Source organism: Hippopotamus amphibius, chromosome 9, assembly GCF_030028045.1.
Source record: "Hippopotamus amphibius kiboko isolate mHipAmp2 chromosome 9, mHipAmp2.hap2, whole genome shotgun sequence".
Lineage (NCBI taxonomy): Eukaryota > Metazoa > Chordata > Mammalia > Artiodactyla > Hippopotamidae > Hippopotamus > Hippopotamus amphibius.
The window spans coordinates 139069088-139084676 of record NC_080194.1 but is presented as its reverse complement, the minus strand read 5'-3'; the positions used below and the strand labels follow the sequence as shown (position 1 = coordinate 139084676).

At 49.3% G+C, this 15589-nt stretch overlaps 1 protein-coding gene across 7 annotated transcripts in view; it reads left to right on the top strand.

The window, feature by feature from the left end:
- LMTK2 (lemur tyrosine kinase 2) overlaps positions 1–15589 on the top strand; it is a 168642-nt gene that overhangs the window by 148093 nt on the left and 4960 nt on the right. For all 7 annotated transcript variants that reach the window (XM_057695466.1, XM_057695465.1, XM_057695467.1 and 4 more), the window contains 4 exons: positions 72–193; positions 4384–4533; positions 5720–8684; positions 15400–15532. In XM_057695466.1, coding sequence (XP_057551449.1) covers positions 72–193; positions 4384–4533; positions 5720–8684; positions 15400–15532 — 3370 coding nt within the window. The remainder of the gene's footprint in view (positions 1–71; positions 194–4383; positions 4534–5719; positions 8685–15399; positions 15533–15589) is intronic.

Here is a 15589-nt window from a genome sequence, read left to right as displayed (position 1 = left end):
TGGAATTAAATCATTGAGCTCACTGAAAGTGTTACAAAGTTCAAAATTCTGTATGCTTTCTAACAAAACAGGAGGATTATATTGAAACAGATGATAAAAAAATTTTCCCTCTGCGATGGACTGCTCCAGAATTAGTAACCAGCTTTCAAGACAGACTACTAACTGCGGATCAAACTAAGTATGGTAATATCTGGTATGTATTGATTTGCCATTCTGTTAGACTTTTGTTGTTAGCAAAGTCCTAACTTCTTTCTTCTCCAGCACTTTCTTAAGGGAAAGTAATTGATTAGAACTTGGATCCACCAGAGTGCCTGGTGGTATGAAAAAGACAGTTTATTGACATCATAGCAGTTATCACAGTTGCCATGATGCAATTAACTTTTCTCTTACCCATTGAGTGGTAATGATCTCCATAAAAACAGGAACCAGGGCTGTTCTCTTTGCCTACTGTAGGCTTGCCTACTCTATGCCTACTGCCTGGCTTATAATAAGTGTTTAATAAATGTTTATTGAAGTGAATGAAAAAACAGGAAGAGGTTTGGACCATTATGTAATACTGAGATGTAGGTCAGTTTAATGGAAGTTGATAAAAAAGGTATCTAAGTCTTTGACTAACAATTTTTGTTATAGCTTTCTTAATTTATATATACATTTTTTGTGTGCTATTGTCCTTTCTCTATTTTCTTTTTCTCTTCTTGCCTTTTGGATTGATTTTTTTAAAAACTGTTTTTTCCTCTTAGTTTGGAAGCTGTATACTCTATTCTTATACTTGTATTGGTTACCCTAGAGATTATAACATGTATACTTCACTTAACTTAGGCTAACAGTAGTTATGATCTTGGCTCTCTTTCTGAGCAATACAAGGACCTCAGGGTACTTTAACAGACTTTAACTTAGTTTAGTTTTACATAACACACACACGCACACAATTATATGTCATTATTGTTAGGTATCTTAATTTTTCTTTTAACCCCACAAGACTATTATTATTATTATTGTTTTTAGCATCAGTGTTTGTTTAGGTTTGTGCATGTAATCAAATCACTTTGCCTTTTTTTTTTTTTTTTTTTTTTTTTTGAATCTCTGACCTTCCATCTGGGATCACTCTCCTTTTGTCTGAAATTTGTCCTTCAGAATTTCCTTTAGTGAGGTTCGGCTGGTAACAGACCCTCAGGTCTTTCTCTGTAGGTCTGCGCGTAGCTTTATTTTGTCCTCATTCTTGAAGTGTATTTTTACTTGATGACAGTTACTTTCTCTTAGTGTATTGAAGATCTCACTCTGCTGTCCTCTGGCTTCCATTGCTGCTCTTGAGAAGTCAACTGTAAGTCTCCCTAAGCTCTTTGAAGGAAGTGTGACTTTTCCTCTCTGGCTGCTTTTAAACTCTTCTCTTTGTTGTTTGGATTTTGTAGCTTCACTGTGATGTGTACGGGTGTGGATTTTTTTTTTTTTTTCTGCTTGGGGTTTATTTGGCTTTTCATATCTTAGGTTGCTGTTTTCAGCCCTTACTCTTCAGGTACTGCCTCTGCCCCATTTTTTCTGCTTTTGGAAGTCTGATTAGACATGCATTATGCCTCCTTGCTCTGTCTTCTGTCTCTTATTCTCTCTTTTATATACTCCATCTCTGACTCTCTGTGCCACACTCAAGGTAATTTTTCAGACCTGTGCTCCAGCCACTTATTCTCTCTCTTTTTATAGTTCTCTCTTCAGCTGTGTCCTTTCTTCCATCAAATCTCTCTATTGAATTTTATAGTTCAGGGATTGGCTTTTCGATTTTGGGATGTCTGATTTTTAAAAACTTGTCCCGTTGTTTTTAATAATTGGGTCATGGTCCGATCAGGTGACCCCAGTATCTGAAGTCTGTGGGTCTGATCTTGTGGCTCTTGATGCTGCCTTGTTTCCTTGGGCACTTTTTATGGTGAAGATCTTGGAAACCTGGAATCAAGAGAAATGTTCCTTCAGGGAGGATCCACATTTGCTTTTGTCAGGTACTTGGGTGTCCTGTCGTGTAAGGGACTGCACTAACCCAGGGCTTCATATGTTCAGCTCAGATGGTGTGAATTTGGGCTGCAGATCCACGTAAGGACCAGCCCTGTGGTTACAGCTTCTTTAGGACTATCCCCCCGCCCCTGCGCACTCACACACATGCCTCCCGTGTACACACACACACACACTCACTCACTCACTCACTCACAGGGCCTCAGTGCCAGAGCAGGTTGCCTCCCAGGCTCCTGAGGGCAGGGGCAGGTTTATTCCCACTGTGAGCAGATCTCTGTGAGACCCCTTCCCTTGGGCAGGCCCAGGGCTTTGGCCTGTCCACCCCCACCATCACCCCCATTGAGCACCAAAGACACAGAAGCTCAAGTTCTGTGCTTCAGCAGATGCCGCTGTCGGAGGTGGCTTTCGTGTTCTACGTAGTTCTCTAAGCTCTAGATTTTGCCCAGGTCATCTGCGGCTGTCTTATCTGCTGTTGGATGTGTTCGAGAAGTTGCTTTTCGTGCTTCATGCGTATCTTTACTGTTCCCAGCAGGGCGATGCACCTGAAAACTTAGTCTGCTTTCCCAGAGACAGAGCCTGCCCCTCCCCCTTGTTTCTGACAGGTTGGGAGCCTCTGGGGGCAGGGCTGGCAGCGGCACCCGCTTCCACCCGTGGCAGGGGCCACCCTGCCAGGGGTGAACAAGGGGTCCTCTCTCAGCAAGTTTGGTGGAAGAGGGGATAAGAGCTTTCCTCTCCTCCCAGAAGAAAGAGGCTGGCTGGTCCTCAGACGTGGGCCAGTGCCAGGCAAGGAGCTGAGAGACGGGGGGGGGGGGGGGGGGTGAAGGCGGTGCCCGGCGGGCGGGAAAGACTAGGGAAGGGAGCTGGGGGGGTGGCGCATGTCTCCTCCTCCTCTGTGCTCCGCGAAGGGAGGTGGGGGAAGATGTGGGGAGCGGGGGGAGTGGGGCAGGTGAGAGGAAGACTCACTCTTCATGGTCTCTGAAGGACAGGGGAGGGGCTGGGGAACGGGCACTGCTGAGCGAGAGGAAGGGAGTTACAGCGGAGACGGGAGAAATTGAGGCCGGCGGAGGGACACGCCCAGGGTCAGACCAGGCTTGGTGCCGATCGCACTCCCTTTGCCCCTGACCGTGGGCCACCTTTGCTGTCTTTAGCATTTCATGTGAACTTCTTCTTTTCCTCAGTCACGTAAATTGTTAATTCCCCGAAGTCGTTGATGGTGTCTTAAATTTCTTTGTGCTCGAGACGGCCCTCTGCCCCTGGCAGTTCTGTGCCAGGGACACATCTCCCTTCTTGAATCAGACTGGGAGATTGAGGTGCTTTTATTTCCTTTGCCTGGGATGCTCTCTCCACTTAGATACTGAATACGTTGATTTTTCTCACTGATTTGTGAGATCAGCGAAGGCGAGTCAGTGATGTGGAACTCTGCCACGTCAGAGGACAAGCTTGCTTGTGTAGATGCAGCTCGTGATTCACGCCGGCGTCCTGGCGGGTGTTGATCCCAGTCACGGGACGCGTCAGCAGCCAAAGCTGGCTGCACGTCAGGATCGCAGGGGAGCTTTTCGAAGATGCAGCCGTACCCGCGTCTGCCAACGGAGAGTCCTGGGCGTGGGGCGGGGCCTGAGTACCGGCCTCCAGACCACAGATGATCAGCCAGGTTTGGGAGCCGTTGCCGAAGACGGACGAAACACAGGACAGCAGTGGAGGAGGTGGGAAGGGGCGCAGAGACCACGTGGAGGAGGTGCAGAGGAGGCGTTCCTCCCACTTCGGCAGTGGAGGCTGGTCCCACGGGGACAGCGCTGGGCACAGGCGCGAGCGGGACGGGGACCTCGAAGGTCGCGCCTCTGGTGACAGCTCTGCACCTGGTGGCAGTGACAGGCTTGGGCAGGTGGAGGGAAGTTCTTCCTAAGAGCAACAGGCCCCAAATACTCAGGAACAACTGCAGCAAGAAATACATGAAGCCAACAGGGAGGAATTGTTCATGTCAGAATTTCTGATTTCCCATCAAAAATCTCGGAACCCTGTGTCTCCACCTGGCGCCTGGCTATGTTGCTGAACTCTTGAAAGCCGTTGTGATGATCCTTGTAATCTCTTGAGTTTTGAGGTTGACAGTCACACTCGCTCCTCCCTGCAGTCACGCCATCTCATACTGTTTTGCATTGGCCAGAACTCCTAAAGTAGTACTGTTAGTGACTCTAAGGAGGTACTCCTGTTGTAGTCCTCATTTTAATGGAAATGCCTGCTTTTTAAATCATGTTAAAGAGCTATCTCAAGAAATCCTTCCAGCAGACACAGTGGGCTTCAAATTACTAAATGACTGTACAGTGAAAATGTGGGTGTTAAAAATTCGACATCTGAAGCGAGAAAGAAATAACTGTTTTCTTTCTTCCACAGGTCCCTGGGTGTGACGCTTTGGGAGCTTTTTGAGAATGCAGCTCAGCCTTATTCCAACCTTTCCAACTTAGAAGTTCTCAACCAGGTCATTCGAGAGAGAGACACAAAACTCCCAAAGCCCCAGCTGGAGCAACCTTACTCCGACAGATGGTGGGTAACTTCACGTTCTCTTCAAAAGATAAGGAAATCCTGTCTCCACGAGTGTTAGTTATGTATTCTCTAATTTTAAAAAATAAATGTTATGAAAAGCAATCATTTGTATATTATTCATGACCGATTTTAGAATTGACATCCATTTTTTAAATGTGATGCTATTTTTTAAAAATGTGTAGAACAAGCAGGAATTTCTGTGCTGCATGTGATAAGAAGAATGTGACATCTGAACTAATTAGAAAAGTCAGTTTTAAGGGAGTTTCCTGTTGTGGAATCATTTTTAAATGAGGCTCTTTGTATAAGTGATACCCGATGTGTGAGAAGAAAGATGGGTAGGGTAGACAGATTTACTTCTTCGGTGTCTCCAGACCAGCTCTTACTCTGTTTCCAGTTAGGCTCAGGCTCACCTGTCGAGGCCACTGTCCGTGTCACCCCTGCCCAGCTGCCGGTGCTCCTGGAGCTTGGTGTGCCTCTGTGTGGGCGTTGCTCAGCCCCCGACTTGCTACAACTAACTCACCCGGAATAACCAGACATTCATGCTGTGAATTTAATACCATGACCCCGTCTCTGTCTTCCCTTCCACTCACGGCTGCAGTTTAAGGTGTTGGCCGTATTCAGCCGACCCTTTGAAGACCAGCTCCTGGTTGCCACCTTCTCTGGGCTTCTTTCTCTGCTCTCGCCTTCTGCCCTCCGCTCCTTTCATCACCTGAGGAAACCATGTGCGGCAGAAGATCGCGGTGTTATTTTTATCTGGGGAATAGTTAGAGATTAGTCAGAACAGCATCTGTCTGTGTGAGTTCTCGCAAAATAAAGTGAGTAAATCTCAGAACATTAAATACGTGCATCCTTTACTAAGCAGAATACCAATGGCAGTTGTGTTAAGAGGAGAGCGTTTTAGAACTGTTTCTAAATTCGATGGCTAAGTCCCTGGAAAACAGAAGAACAAATGACAAGGCAAAAGAATTGCAGTGATACTATGCAGTGTCCTGAGGACACAGAAAATTAGCAGGGCCAAATTTTCTCTTCCTCCCTTTCCGCTTTTACCCTGACCTCACCGTGAGCTGAACCCCTTCAGATGGTTGGCAGTGATTAAAGTGTTGAGACTTCTGGGGTGTCGAGGTGGCCCAGGGATCCTTGTGAGGTCTTTTCATCTGTCCGCTAATCACCTGTCTGTGTCACTCAGGTATGAAGTCTTACAGTTTTGCTGGTTGTCACCAGACAAGAGACCAGCGGCCGAGGACGTGCACAGACTGCTCACCTACCTGCGGATGCAAAGCCAGAGGGACCCGGAAGTCGACTTTGAGCAGCAGTGGAACGCGCTCAAGCCAAATGCAAACAGCAGAGACGCTGCAAGTGACGCCGCCTTCCCCATCCTCGACCACTTCACCAGGGACCGGCTCGGTCATGAGATGGAGGAGGTCCTCACCGTGACGGAAACCAGCCAGGGCCTGAGCTTCGAGTACGTCTGGGAGGCAGCCAAGCACGACCACGGTGACGGGTGCGGCCGGGGCCCCCCGGACGAAGCCTTGTCCTACCCCAGCGTCTTCTTCCCCACGGAAGTCTTTGAGAGCTCTCTCTCAGATCCCGGGCCCGGGAAGCAAGATGACAGCGGCCAGGACGTCCCCCTGCGGGCCCCTGGAGTAGTGCCCGTTTTTGACGCCCACAACCTTTCTGTCGGAAGCGACTATTACATCCAATTAGAAGAAAAGAGCCGCAGCAACGTGGAGCTGGACTACCCGCCTGCGCTGCTCACGACGGAAATGGATAATCCAGGTGGGATGGGCGACGGGGCGCCCCGGGCTCTGTCCCTCAGGAGTGTCGAGTTTGAGGAGTGCCGCGCAGATGAGGATGTCTTCCAGAACGCTGCAGACGCTGGAGATGCCAGCGCACCCGAGGATGTGCACGTTATCAAGGGACCCGAGAGCCCTTTCAACAGCATATTTAGTGACCTTGACAAATCAGAGGCTTTGCCCAGTCACCAAAAAATATTTGACTTCATGGAACTAAATGGAGTCCAAGCTGACTTTAAGCCGACCCCCTTAAGCTCAAGTTTGGATGACCCGGAAGGGTCAGTAATTACGCGCCACTTGGAGAAGGAAGAGCCCCGCAAGCTTTCTGACTGTGAGACTATGTGCTCCTCAGGAAACCTCGTGCACCAGGACGGTTTTGATCAGCTGAGTGTTGAAGAATTGTCAGAAAACTTTTTATTTCTTCAAGAGAAGAACTTACTGAAAGACGCCTTGTCCAACAAGGAAGATATAAACGATCTTCAAACAGAACTTAGAAATGCTGATTTTCCTGAGACCATATTAGAAAGTCCGAGTAGAAACTCTCTAGATGCAGAGCTTAAGATTGCTGAAAATAAACCAGGCTCTTCTTTGCTGCAGGAAAACGTCAGCGTGCAGGGTAGAGACTTGGGCGTGGCGCCCAAGGATGGCACTTGGAAGGCGACCTCGCTGCCCTCCCCGCAGGTGCAGGTGCCTCCTACCTCTCTCGAAAGAAAGGGGCTGCCTCACAGTGTCCCTCCAGGTGTGTCCCTGAAGCAGGGCGGAGCCTGGCCCACGGGCTTGGATGTTGGTGTCCGTGAAGACGGTGTCAGCCGGGAGGTGAACCTGGACTCTGCACCCACCCCAGTGGACACCCCCCCAACTGGCGCTGGGTCCCAAGACCCGACTCGCCACGGGGAGAGGGCCTTGAGACTGACCCAGAGTGACTCAGTTCTCGTCCACGACACTTTTGCCAGCAAGGTGAGTATAGGGAACAGCCTTCCAGAATCAAGGCAGAACTTACAAAATCAACCGCCTTTGGAAGACCACCGCCGTCAAGGCCTGCCGGAGGGAGCCTTGGAGGCCGTGGAGGCCCTGAGTCAGCTGGGTTGTAAAGATGCTGCTACAGAGGAGGTGGGCTTGGTGTCCGCCCTCTCCTCGGACTCCGCCAGTCAGGACAGCCTGCTCGAGGACAGCTTGTCGACACCCATCCCGACTTCAGAGCAGTCCTTGGAGACCCCAGACTCCCTGGACTCGGTGGATGTCCATGAGGTGTCCCTGGTCTCCTTAGGCCCTCACACACCCCAGAAACTCCTGCCCCCCGATAAGCCTGCGGACAGTGGCTACGAGACGGAGAACCTAGAGTCCCCCGAATGGACACTGCACCCAGCCCCCGACGGCGCTGCAGCCCCTGACGTGGCCTCCGTGGGCAACGGCGTGCGCGGGGGGCCGCCTCCCAAGCCCGTCATCATCATCTCAGATGCAGCCAGTGGCCACAGAGGTGCGGAGGTGACCTCGCAGACTCCTGCCTCTGGCTGCCAGGGCTCACACCGAGACTCCGCTTACTTCTCAGACAATGACTCTGAGCCCGATAAGAAGCCAGAGGGGGTCCCTGGCGCCTCAGCATCGCCCTTGGGAGTGGACCAGCCCCTGCCTGAGCCAGGCAGCCCAGAGCAGAGTCCCAGCCCCCTGGACGGCTGCCTGGAAACCAGCAGCGGCCAACCTGGCCAGAGCTGGCCCCCTGCCCCGCAGAACGTCCGTCACCTGGAGTCAAGCAGCGTGGCAGAACCAGCACCCACGGACGCTTCCAAACAGACACAGCCCCCCGAAGACGAGGCCGGCAGTCCCTCGCGTCTGCTGAACTCGGAGCTGAGCAGCGGGGATGACCTCGAGGCCCAGGAAGAGCCCCCCTGTGTGCTGGCTTCCATGGGGACCCACACCAATGAACTCCTGGCGTTTGCAGCCGCCCCCCTCTGCTCTGCCAGCCCGGCGGCCCCGACAGTAGAGAAGGCCTTGTGCGGCCACTCCGAGGGCCCCAAGCTGAAGGAGCCAGACGTCGAAGGGAAGTACCTGGGGAAACTGGGCGTGTCAGGGATGCTCGACCTTGCCGAGGACGGGATCGACGCGGACGAGGAGGACGAAAACAGCGACGAGGAGGACGAGGGTCTGCGGGCCTTCAACCTGCACAGCCTCAGCTCCGAGTCGGAGGACGAGACGGAGCACCCGGTGCCCGTGATCCTCAGCTGTGAGGATGGCCGCCACCTTCGGAGCTTGTTGAAACCCTCGGCCGCCGCCACCACCGACCAGCTGCCCAACGACTGGAAGAAGGAGAAGAAGGCGGTGACGTTTTTCGATGACGTCACAGTCTATCTGTTTGACCAGGTATCTGTTGTCTGTCACCTCCAGGTTGCCCTGTTAGAGAATTCCAGAATGTGTCAGGGGAGCGAGCGTGCTTGGCTTTTCTGTTTGCTGTTTCGAGGCCACAGGTTGGTTTGTGATTTCTCAGAAAAAGGAATTTGGGGTTGGTTGTAGTGACAGTTGCAAGAACCTGCAGAAATGGGGTTGCGCAGGGAACGCCTGTGACGTTAAGGGCAGGAGATCTGCGTGTTCTTGCTGGTATTCTGGCAGAGTCCTGCGGAAGCTGCTTACCCTTTCCAGCCTGGACTTTTATATCCTGATTTTTATGCCGTTGGCAGTAATGCCTAGCGCACAGGTGCAGCTGGAACGGTCCGAGGCCCACACGTAGCCCTGGAGACGTCGACCAGTGGCGGTGCCTGTGGAGCAGGGACGGGGACGGGGCAGCAGGACAGTCTGCGGCCGCCTTGGCCTCCTCCCCACGGTCGGACAGGCCTCCTGCTGTCCCCGCTCAGGGGGCCCAGCTTTCAGCATCTTTAAGATGAGGCAGCCTAGAATTCAGGCTTTTTTTTTTTTTTTAACCTTTGTGGACTAGTCTTCGTAGCTGGGTTGTGAGGGAAGCTCTTACTCCAGAAGGTGCGGGGTTTCTCCTCAGATCTGCTCGCCTTCCCTTTGTGTTTAGTCCTCAGAACCCTCGGTACCTCAGCCTCTCGCCCAGCGCTGGAGCTCCCGGGCCCTGCGCGTGCGGCTCCGCCCACACCCGCGGGGGTCCTGGGCGCTGCCGCTCCTCCCTCAGCCGGCCTGCTTCCAGCGGCTCTGCTGGACGCTCCGTCCTTTCTCTCTGTTCTCGTTTTATGGTGTTGCTCAAAAACTCATTAAACCGCCACATTTGAACTACAGCATGTGGGGCAGGGAGCTTAGAGGTAGGTAAGTGTTTGGAGAAAGGAAAAGTAGAGTCCAGGACCCACCCTCAATGTATCAGAGCTGTGAGAGAGCCCAGGAAGCGGATACACACCCCCGCTCCAGTCTGAGAGCTCAGGGAGCCTAGGAGCATGGTTTGCCATTTTTTTTTTACTGAGAATGGAAGAGAGAAGGGGTCACCTGGTCCAAGATTTTGTGTTCTGTTATCCGTCGTTCAGATTCACATATCCCTTTCCCCACCTTCTCCGTGAACTTGAATTGTGCGACACGTCACCACGGAGTAGACGACCTGTAGGAGGGATGACGTGTGTGTTGTAAGCAGCGTGGACGGGGGCGGGGGAGGTGTCTGGGGGTCTAGTTGAGCAGTGAGATGGACTCAGCTCCCGTGGAAGCCTCCGTCTGGGCTATGGAAGGGCTGCACGCGCATGGCGACGTTGTGATGTTTTGATGGCTTCAGAAGACAGTGCAGAAATTGCATAAGAGCGAGGCTCAGGCGTGAGAATGAAGGTGCAGAAATCAGGTGTGAAATGTGAGATTTGAGAAGCAAGTCAGTGTCATAGAGAAAGTCGGAAAGCGGGTGAAGTCCAAAATGAAGTCCTGAGAATCTTTCTGTAATCTCCAGTTAGTTTTCTCATGTGTCCCGTGCAGTTTCCGTGGAGTAACAACTACCCACCCGCTGGTTCAGGCTGGTGGCTGGTAGATTTTCTCCTGCTCTTGCAGCGCAATGAGCTTGTTTTGAGGTAGTTTCCTTTCTAAGTAGTTTAAATACCTTCACTCCAGAGTTTTTGACTGAGTGCTCCTGGGTTTTCGCAGCTCTGGGCCTTGGTTACTTCACTGTTGGTTCAGCAGATGCTTGGTGAACACTTAACCATGTGTAAAGCAACTTTCTCGTGAAATCACAGCCCAGCGAGCAAGCAGTCTGGGTGCCGGCACTTCACGCACAGGGTCTCCTTAGCGTCCCCACGCAGCGGTGGTCTCCCATGTGCATCTCATGGGCCCTAAAGTGAGCCTGCTGGGGTGTTTGGCCCTCAGCTCCTGCACTGCCCCTTCCAGACGCACAGGGTTCTCAAGGCCAAAACAGTGGACGATGATGCTTATGTGCAATTAACGTGACGCGTGGCTGCCGTCCAGCCTGTCACAGGGCAGATGAGCTCTGAGCTCAGTCCCGTGCATCACTGCGGCCGTCACTATAATGACGGGGCCAGGGCTCGGCAGTGTGGGCTTGGAGCTGTGCAGAACCATGCTTGGGACGCCAGGGTCGTAGTTGTACAGCCAAGGCGCCCCCAGAGCCTGGGAGGTGGACTGCCTGTCCTGGGGCAGACGGGGGCCTGGGGGGCCTGTGTGCTGCTTTTCTGTGTTCACAAAAATATTCTACTGGGAATTGCATAAAATCTGTACATCAGTTTGGGGAGAATTGACATCTTTACTGTGATGAGCCTTTCAACTCATGAACACAGTGTGTCTCTCCATTTAGTTTTTCTTAGTGTTTTGTAGTTTTCAGCAGACAGGTCCTCTTTGTGTTTTGTTAGATTTATACCTAAGTATTTCATTTCTTGAGGAGCTAATATAAAAGGTGATTTTTAAATTTGGATTTCCATTGGCTCCTTGCCAGTGTATAGAAATGTAATTGACTTTTATATGTTGACTTTGTATCCTGCTCTACTGACTTCTTAGTTCTAGGAAATTTGTTTTGTTTTGTTTTCAAATTCTGTGTGGTTTTCTACGCAATCATGTTGCCTGCAAATAGGGACAGGTTTGTTTATTCTTTTCTAAACTATCTCTTTCACTTCTTTTTCTTGCCTTATTACACTAGCCAGGACTTCCAGTACAGTGTTGAATAGGGGTGATGGGAATAGACATCCTGACTTTGAACCCGACCTTACGAGAAAAGCACCCAGTCCTTGACCATTGATTATTATGTAGGATTTTTGTAGATGCATTTTGTCAAATTAAGAAGATTCTCTTCAATTCTTAGTTTAAGAAAATTTTTATCCTGAATGGATGCTGAATTTTGTCAAATGCATTTTATACATCAGTTGATAGGAATGTGGTTCTTCTTCTGTTAGTATGTTAATCTGTTACATTACATTGATTTTCAGTAGTCAGCCTTGCATTCCTGGAATGTAAAGCCTACTTGGTGTTGGAAGGTTTTATTCTTGTTATATGTTGCCAGATTTGATTTGCTGATATGTTGTTGAGGATTTTTGTGTCTGTTTGCATGAGGTCTGTGGTTTTGGGGGGTGTTTGACTATTTGGCTGGTTTTGCCTTGGCACAGTCTTTGGTTTTGGTATCAGTGTAATGCTAGTCTCATAGAATGAGGTGGAAAGTTACAGTTGACCCTTGAATGACATAGGTTTGAATAGTGCAGGTCCACTTATGTGTGGATTATTTTCACTAAATACCTACTAAATACTACATGGTGCAGTGTCGGTTGAATCTGGGTGTGGAACCTCGGACATCGCCGGCCGGCTGTGAAGTTCTAGGCGGATATTACACTGTGCAGGGCTCAGTGCCCCGAACCCCCTCATGTGTTGGTGTAGATTTATTGATCTCTCCAAAGAACTGCTTTTGGTTTCATGGAATTTTTTTCTTTATTTTCTTTTTAATTTTATCAGTTTCTGCTTTATCATGTCTTTCCTTCTGCTTGCTTTGGGTTTATTTTGCTCTTCTTTTCTAGACTTAAGGTAGAAGCTTAGGATTTGAGACCTTTCTTCTTTCTAATATTAGCACTTAATGCAATAAATTTCCCTCTGTATGCTAGTTTAACTGCATCCCACAAATTTTAATAGGTTGTATTTTCATTCAGTTCAAAACATTTTCCGATTTTCCTTGAGATTTTTCCTTTGACCCATAGATTATGTATAAAAATATTGTTTAGTTTCCAAGGGTTGGAGGTTTTTTGTTTGTTTGTTTTTTAGCTTTCTGCTGTTGATTTCTAGTGTAATTCCATTTTGGTCAGAGACCATATTTTTAGGGTTTCAATTCCTGCACATGTGTTGTTTTGTTGTAGGGCCAGGATATGGTCTGTCTTGGTGAACATCCCATGTGCACCTGAAAGAGTGTGTATTTTGCTTCTGGTGGGCGGACTGTTCTGTAAATGTCAGTTGCAGTTGCTTGTTCATTTCCTCTGTATTGTTGCTGATTTTTCTGTCTACTTGTTCTGTCTCACTGAGAGAGACCTGTTGAATTCTCCAGCTGTAATAATGGATTTGTCTGTTTCCCTTTTCATTTCTGTCAGTTTTTGCTTCATCTGTTTTGTAGTTCTGTTGTTAGCTGCGTACACATTTAAGATTATTGTATTTTCTTGGCAAATTGACCTTTTGTCATCATATAGTGTCGTTTTTTATTCCTTTGTGTGATGTTCATAAAGCTGCTCCAGCTTTCGTTTGATTAGTATTCACGTGATGTCTCTCCATCCTTACGTGTACCTGCACCCCTGCACTTGACAGTAGTTTCTTGTGGATAGCACATAGGTGGTTTTTAACATCTATTTAAAATCTGTTCTTTCTGTCTTTTAATTGGTATTTTTAGGCTACTTACGTTAAATAGAATTATTAGTATTTGGATTTACGTGCACCATTTTATTCCATGTTTCTGTTTGTTCCTCTGGTTCTTCTTTCTTTTCTTCCTTTTTTTGCTTTCTTTTGGGTAATTTGAACAGTTGTTAGTATTACCTTTCGTCTGTTGTATTTTTTACTGTACATCTTTCCTTAGTATAGTTTTGAGGGTGGTTCTTGGGATTACAACGTACATACTTTAACTTTTCACAGCCTCCTTAGAATCAGCATTTTACCACTTCAAGTGGAATGCAGGAACCTCTGTACCCTGTGGGCCCTTCAGCCTCCCCACCCCTTATCTTCAGCTTGTCTGATGTGTCATATGTTTATTCATCACACAGCGCCCTGTGCTTTACTTCCAATCATCAGACACGTTTTAAGAAACCGAGGAGAAGAGAGGAACAGGATTGCACTCACTCAGAGAGTTACTTCTGTTCTTTCTTCATTTCTGATGTTCCAGGTTCCTTTCTGTTATCATTTCCCTTCTGTTTGAAGAAGTTTGTATGGGTTTTTTTTTTTTCTTTTCTTTTCTTTTTTTTTTTTTTTGAACAAATTCTCTTAGTTTTTCTTCATCTGAGTATGTCTTTATTTCACATTCATTTCTTAAGGATATTTTCTCTCAACATAGATTTCTGAGGCAACAGTTCTTTTCTTTCAGCAGTATCTCTGGCTGCTCTCAGGAGTTTTTTCTTTGTCTTTGGTTTCAGTAGTATGGTTTTGGATTTCTGCATGACGGGCATGGATTTCTTTGTATTTATCTCATTTCAAGTTTGCAAAGCTTCCTGAACCTATAGTTTTATGTCTTTAACCATATTTGAGATTCTTATATAGTTTCACCATTATTTCTTTTTTTTCCACCGCACTCTTGTGTCTCTGTTTCTGGGACTCCGGTGTTGCACCTCTTGGTGGTGTCCCTGGCATGTAGCCCCGAGGCTCTGCTCCTCTCTTTCCCTCCAGTCTTCACTTGCGCTGTCGCTCGGATTGGATCATCTCTGCTGGTCTACTTCACATTCACCTATTCTGTCCTCTCACCTCCACCCTGCTCTTGAGTCCATCCAGTGAGTTTTAAAATTTTGGTTACTGTATTTTTCTGTTCCAAAACTTGCATTTTGTTATTTTTGTCATCTGTTCTTTTGCTGAGACTTTCCCGTTCACTCCCAGTGTGCTCCCCTTCTCCTCTGTAGGAGCGCACTTATAATCGGCTTTGTCAGGTGATTTTAGCAGCTGAGGACATCTTGGCATAGGCATCTGCTTATTGTCTCTTCTCCTGTGAATTCAGGTTTTCCTTATTCTTTGCTGAGTAATTTTAGGTTGTGCCCTTATTATTTTATCCGATTCTGTCTTGTTTAGATTCTATGGAGAATGTTGATATTTTCTTCTTAGAGGCATTGACCCCGTTGGGTTCAGGTCACAAGTTCTAACCAGCCCTCTGGGGATCGGGGTCCCCTCTCACAAGCCTTTGCCATCCTGTTTGAACCTGTCCTGTGCACGTGCCACCCGTGGCCACACTGGGCCTTGGCAGTGGGCTCCCCGCAGTTCAGTTCTCAATGTGTTGGTGTGCTGTTTAGGGTCAGATCTACCCTGAGCAGTGAGGAGTAAGCTGGGAGCTCATAAACAACTTGATGGGGTCCCTCTCCTGAGCCCCCCCCCCCACCCATGGAGTCCCTGAGCTGTCCAGTGTCTTGGCCCTTCTCTTTTTGATTCTCCAGCCAGAAAGCTGGGATTTGGGTTACCTGTACGCTGTGCAGCTGCGCAGTGAGAGGGCAGAGGGAAAAGGCCGTGGGGGCTCTCCTCCCCCTGGTGGGATCACAGCTCCTCTAGCTGGAGAGGAAGCTCGCCATCCTCAGAACTGCAGCTGCCTGCCGCCCGTGTTGGTGCCATCCCAGGACTGCTTGGGGTAGGAGCAAGAGAACAGGAGGAAAGCAGGAGAAAGCCTGGAATTGCCTCTCCTCTTTCTAAGCATCAGAAGACGCCCCCCTGCCTGCATCTGGAGCCGGAACACCCCAGGGGCAGGGTGTGTGCGGGGCGTGGGGGCGGGTGGATTCGCTGCTGGCTGGGTGTCCTTTGGCTCCAGCGTTCCTCCGCAGCCTGCCTGCTGCCGCCGCCTCCTCCTTGGCCTCCTGGAGCCACTTTGTGCCTCTGCCCGGAATGTAGAGCCGGTTACGTGGGAGAGACGGGGGAGGGGAGGAACAGGTCGCAGCTGGTCAGCCGGGGCCCCCGAGAGCAGGCGTGGGCTGACGGGAGCTTGTGTTGGGCTTTTCAGGAGACCCCGACCAAAGAGCTGGGCCACGGCGGAGGGGAGGCACGGAGTCCAGAGCGGAGCAGCCCGGCGCGGTCGTCAGGCTACCCCTTCCTGAGCAGGTGCATGAATTCCGAAAGTTCCACTGATGAAGAAGGTATCTCGCCTCATTGGCAGGTGTAAGAAGCAAGTAAAAATGAGTGTGATGTAACTG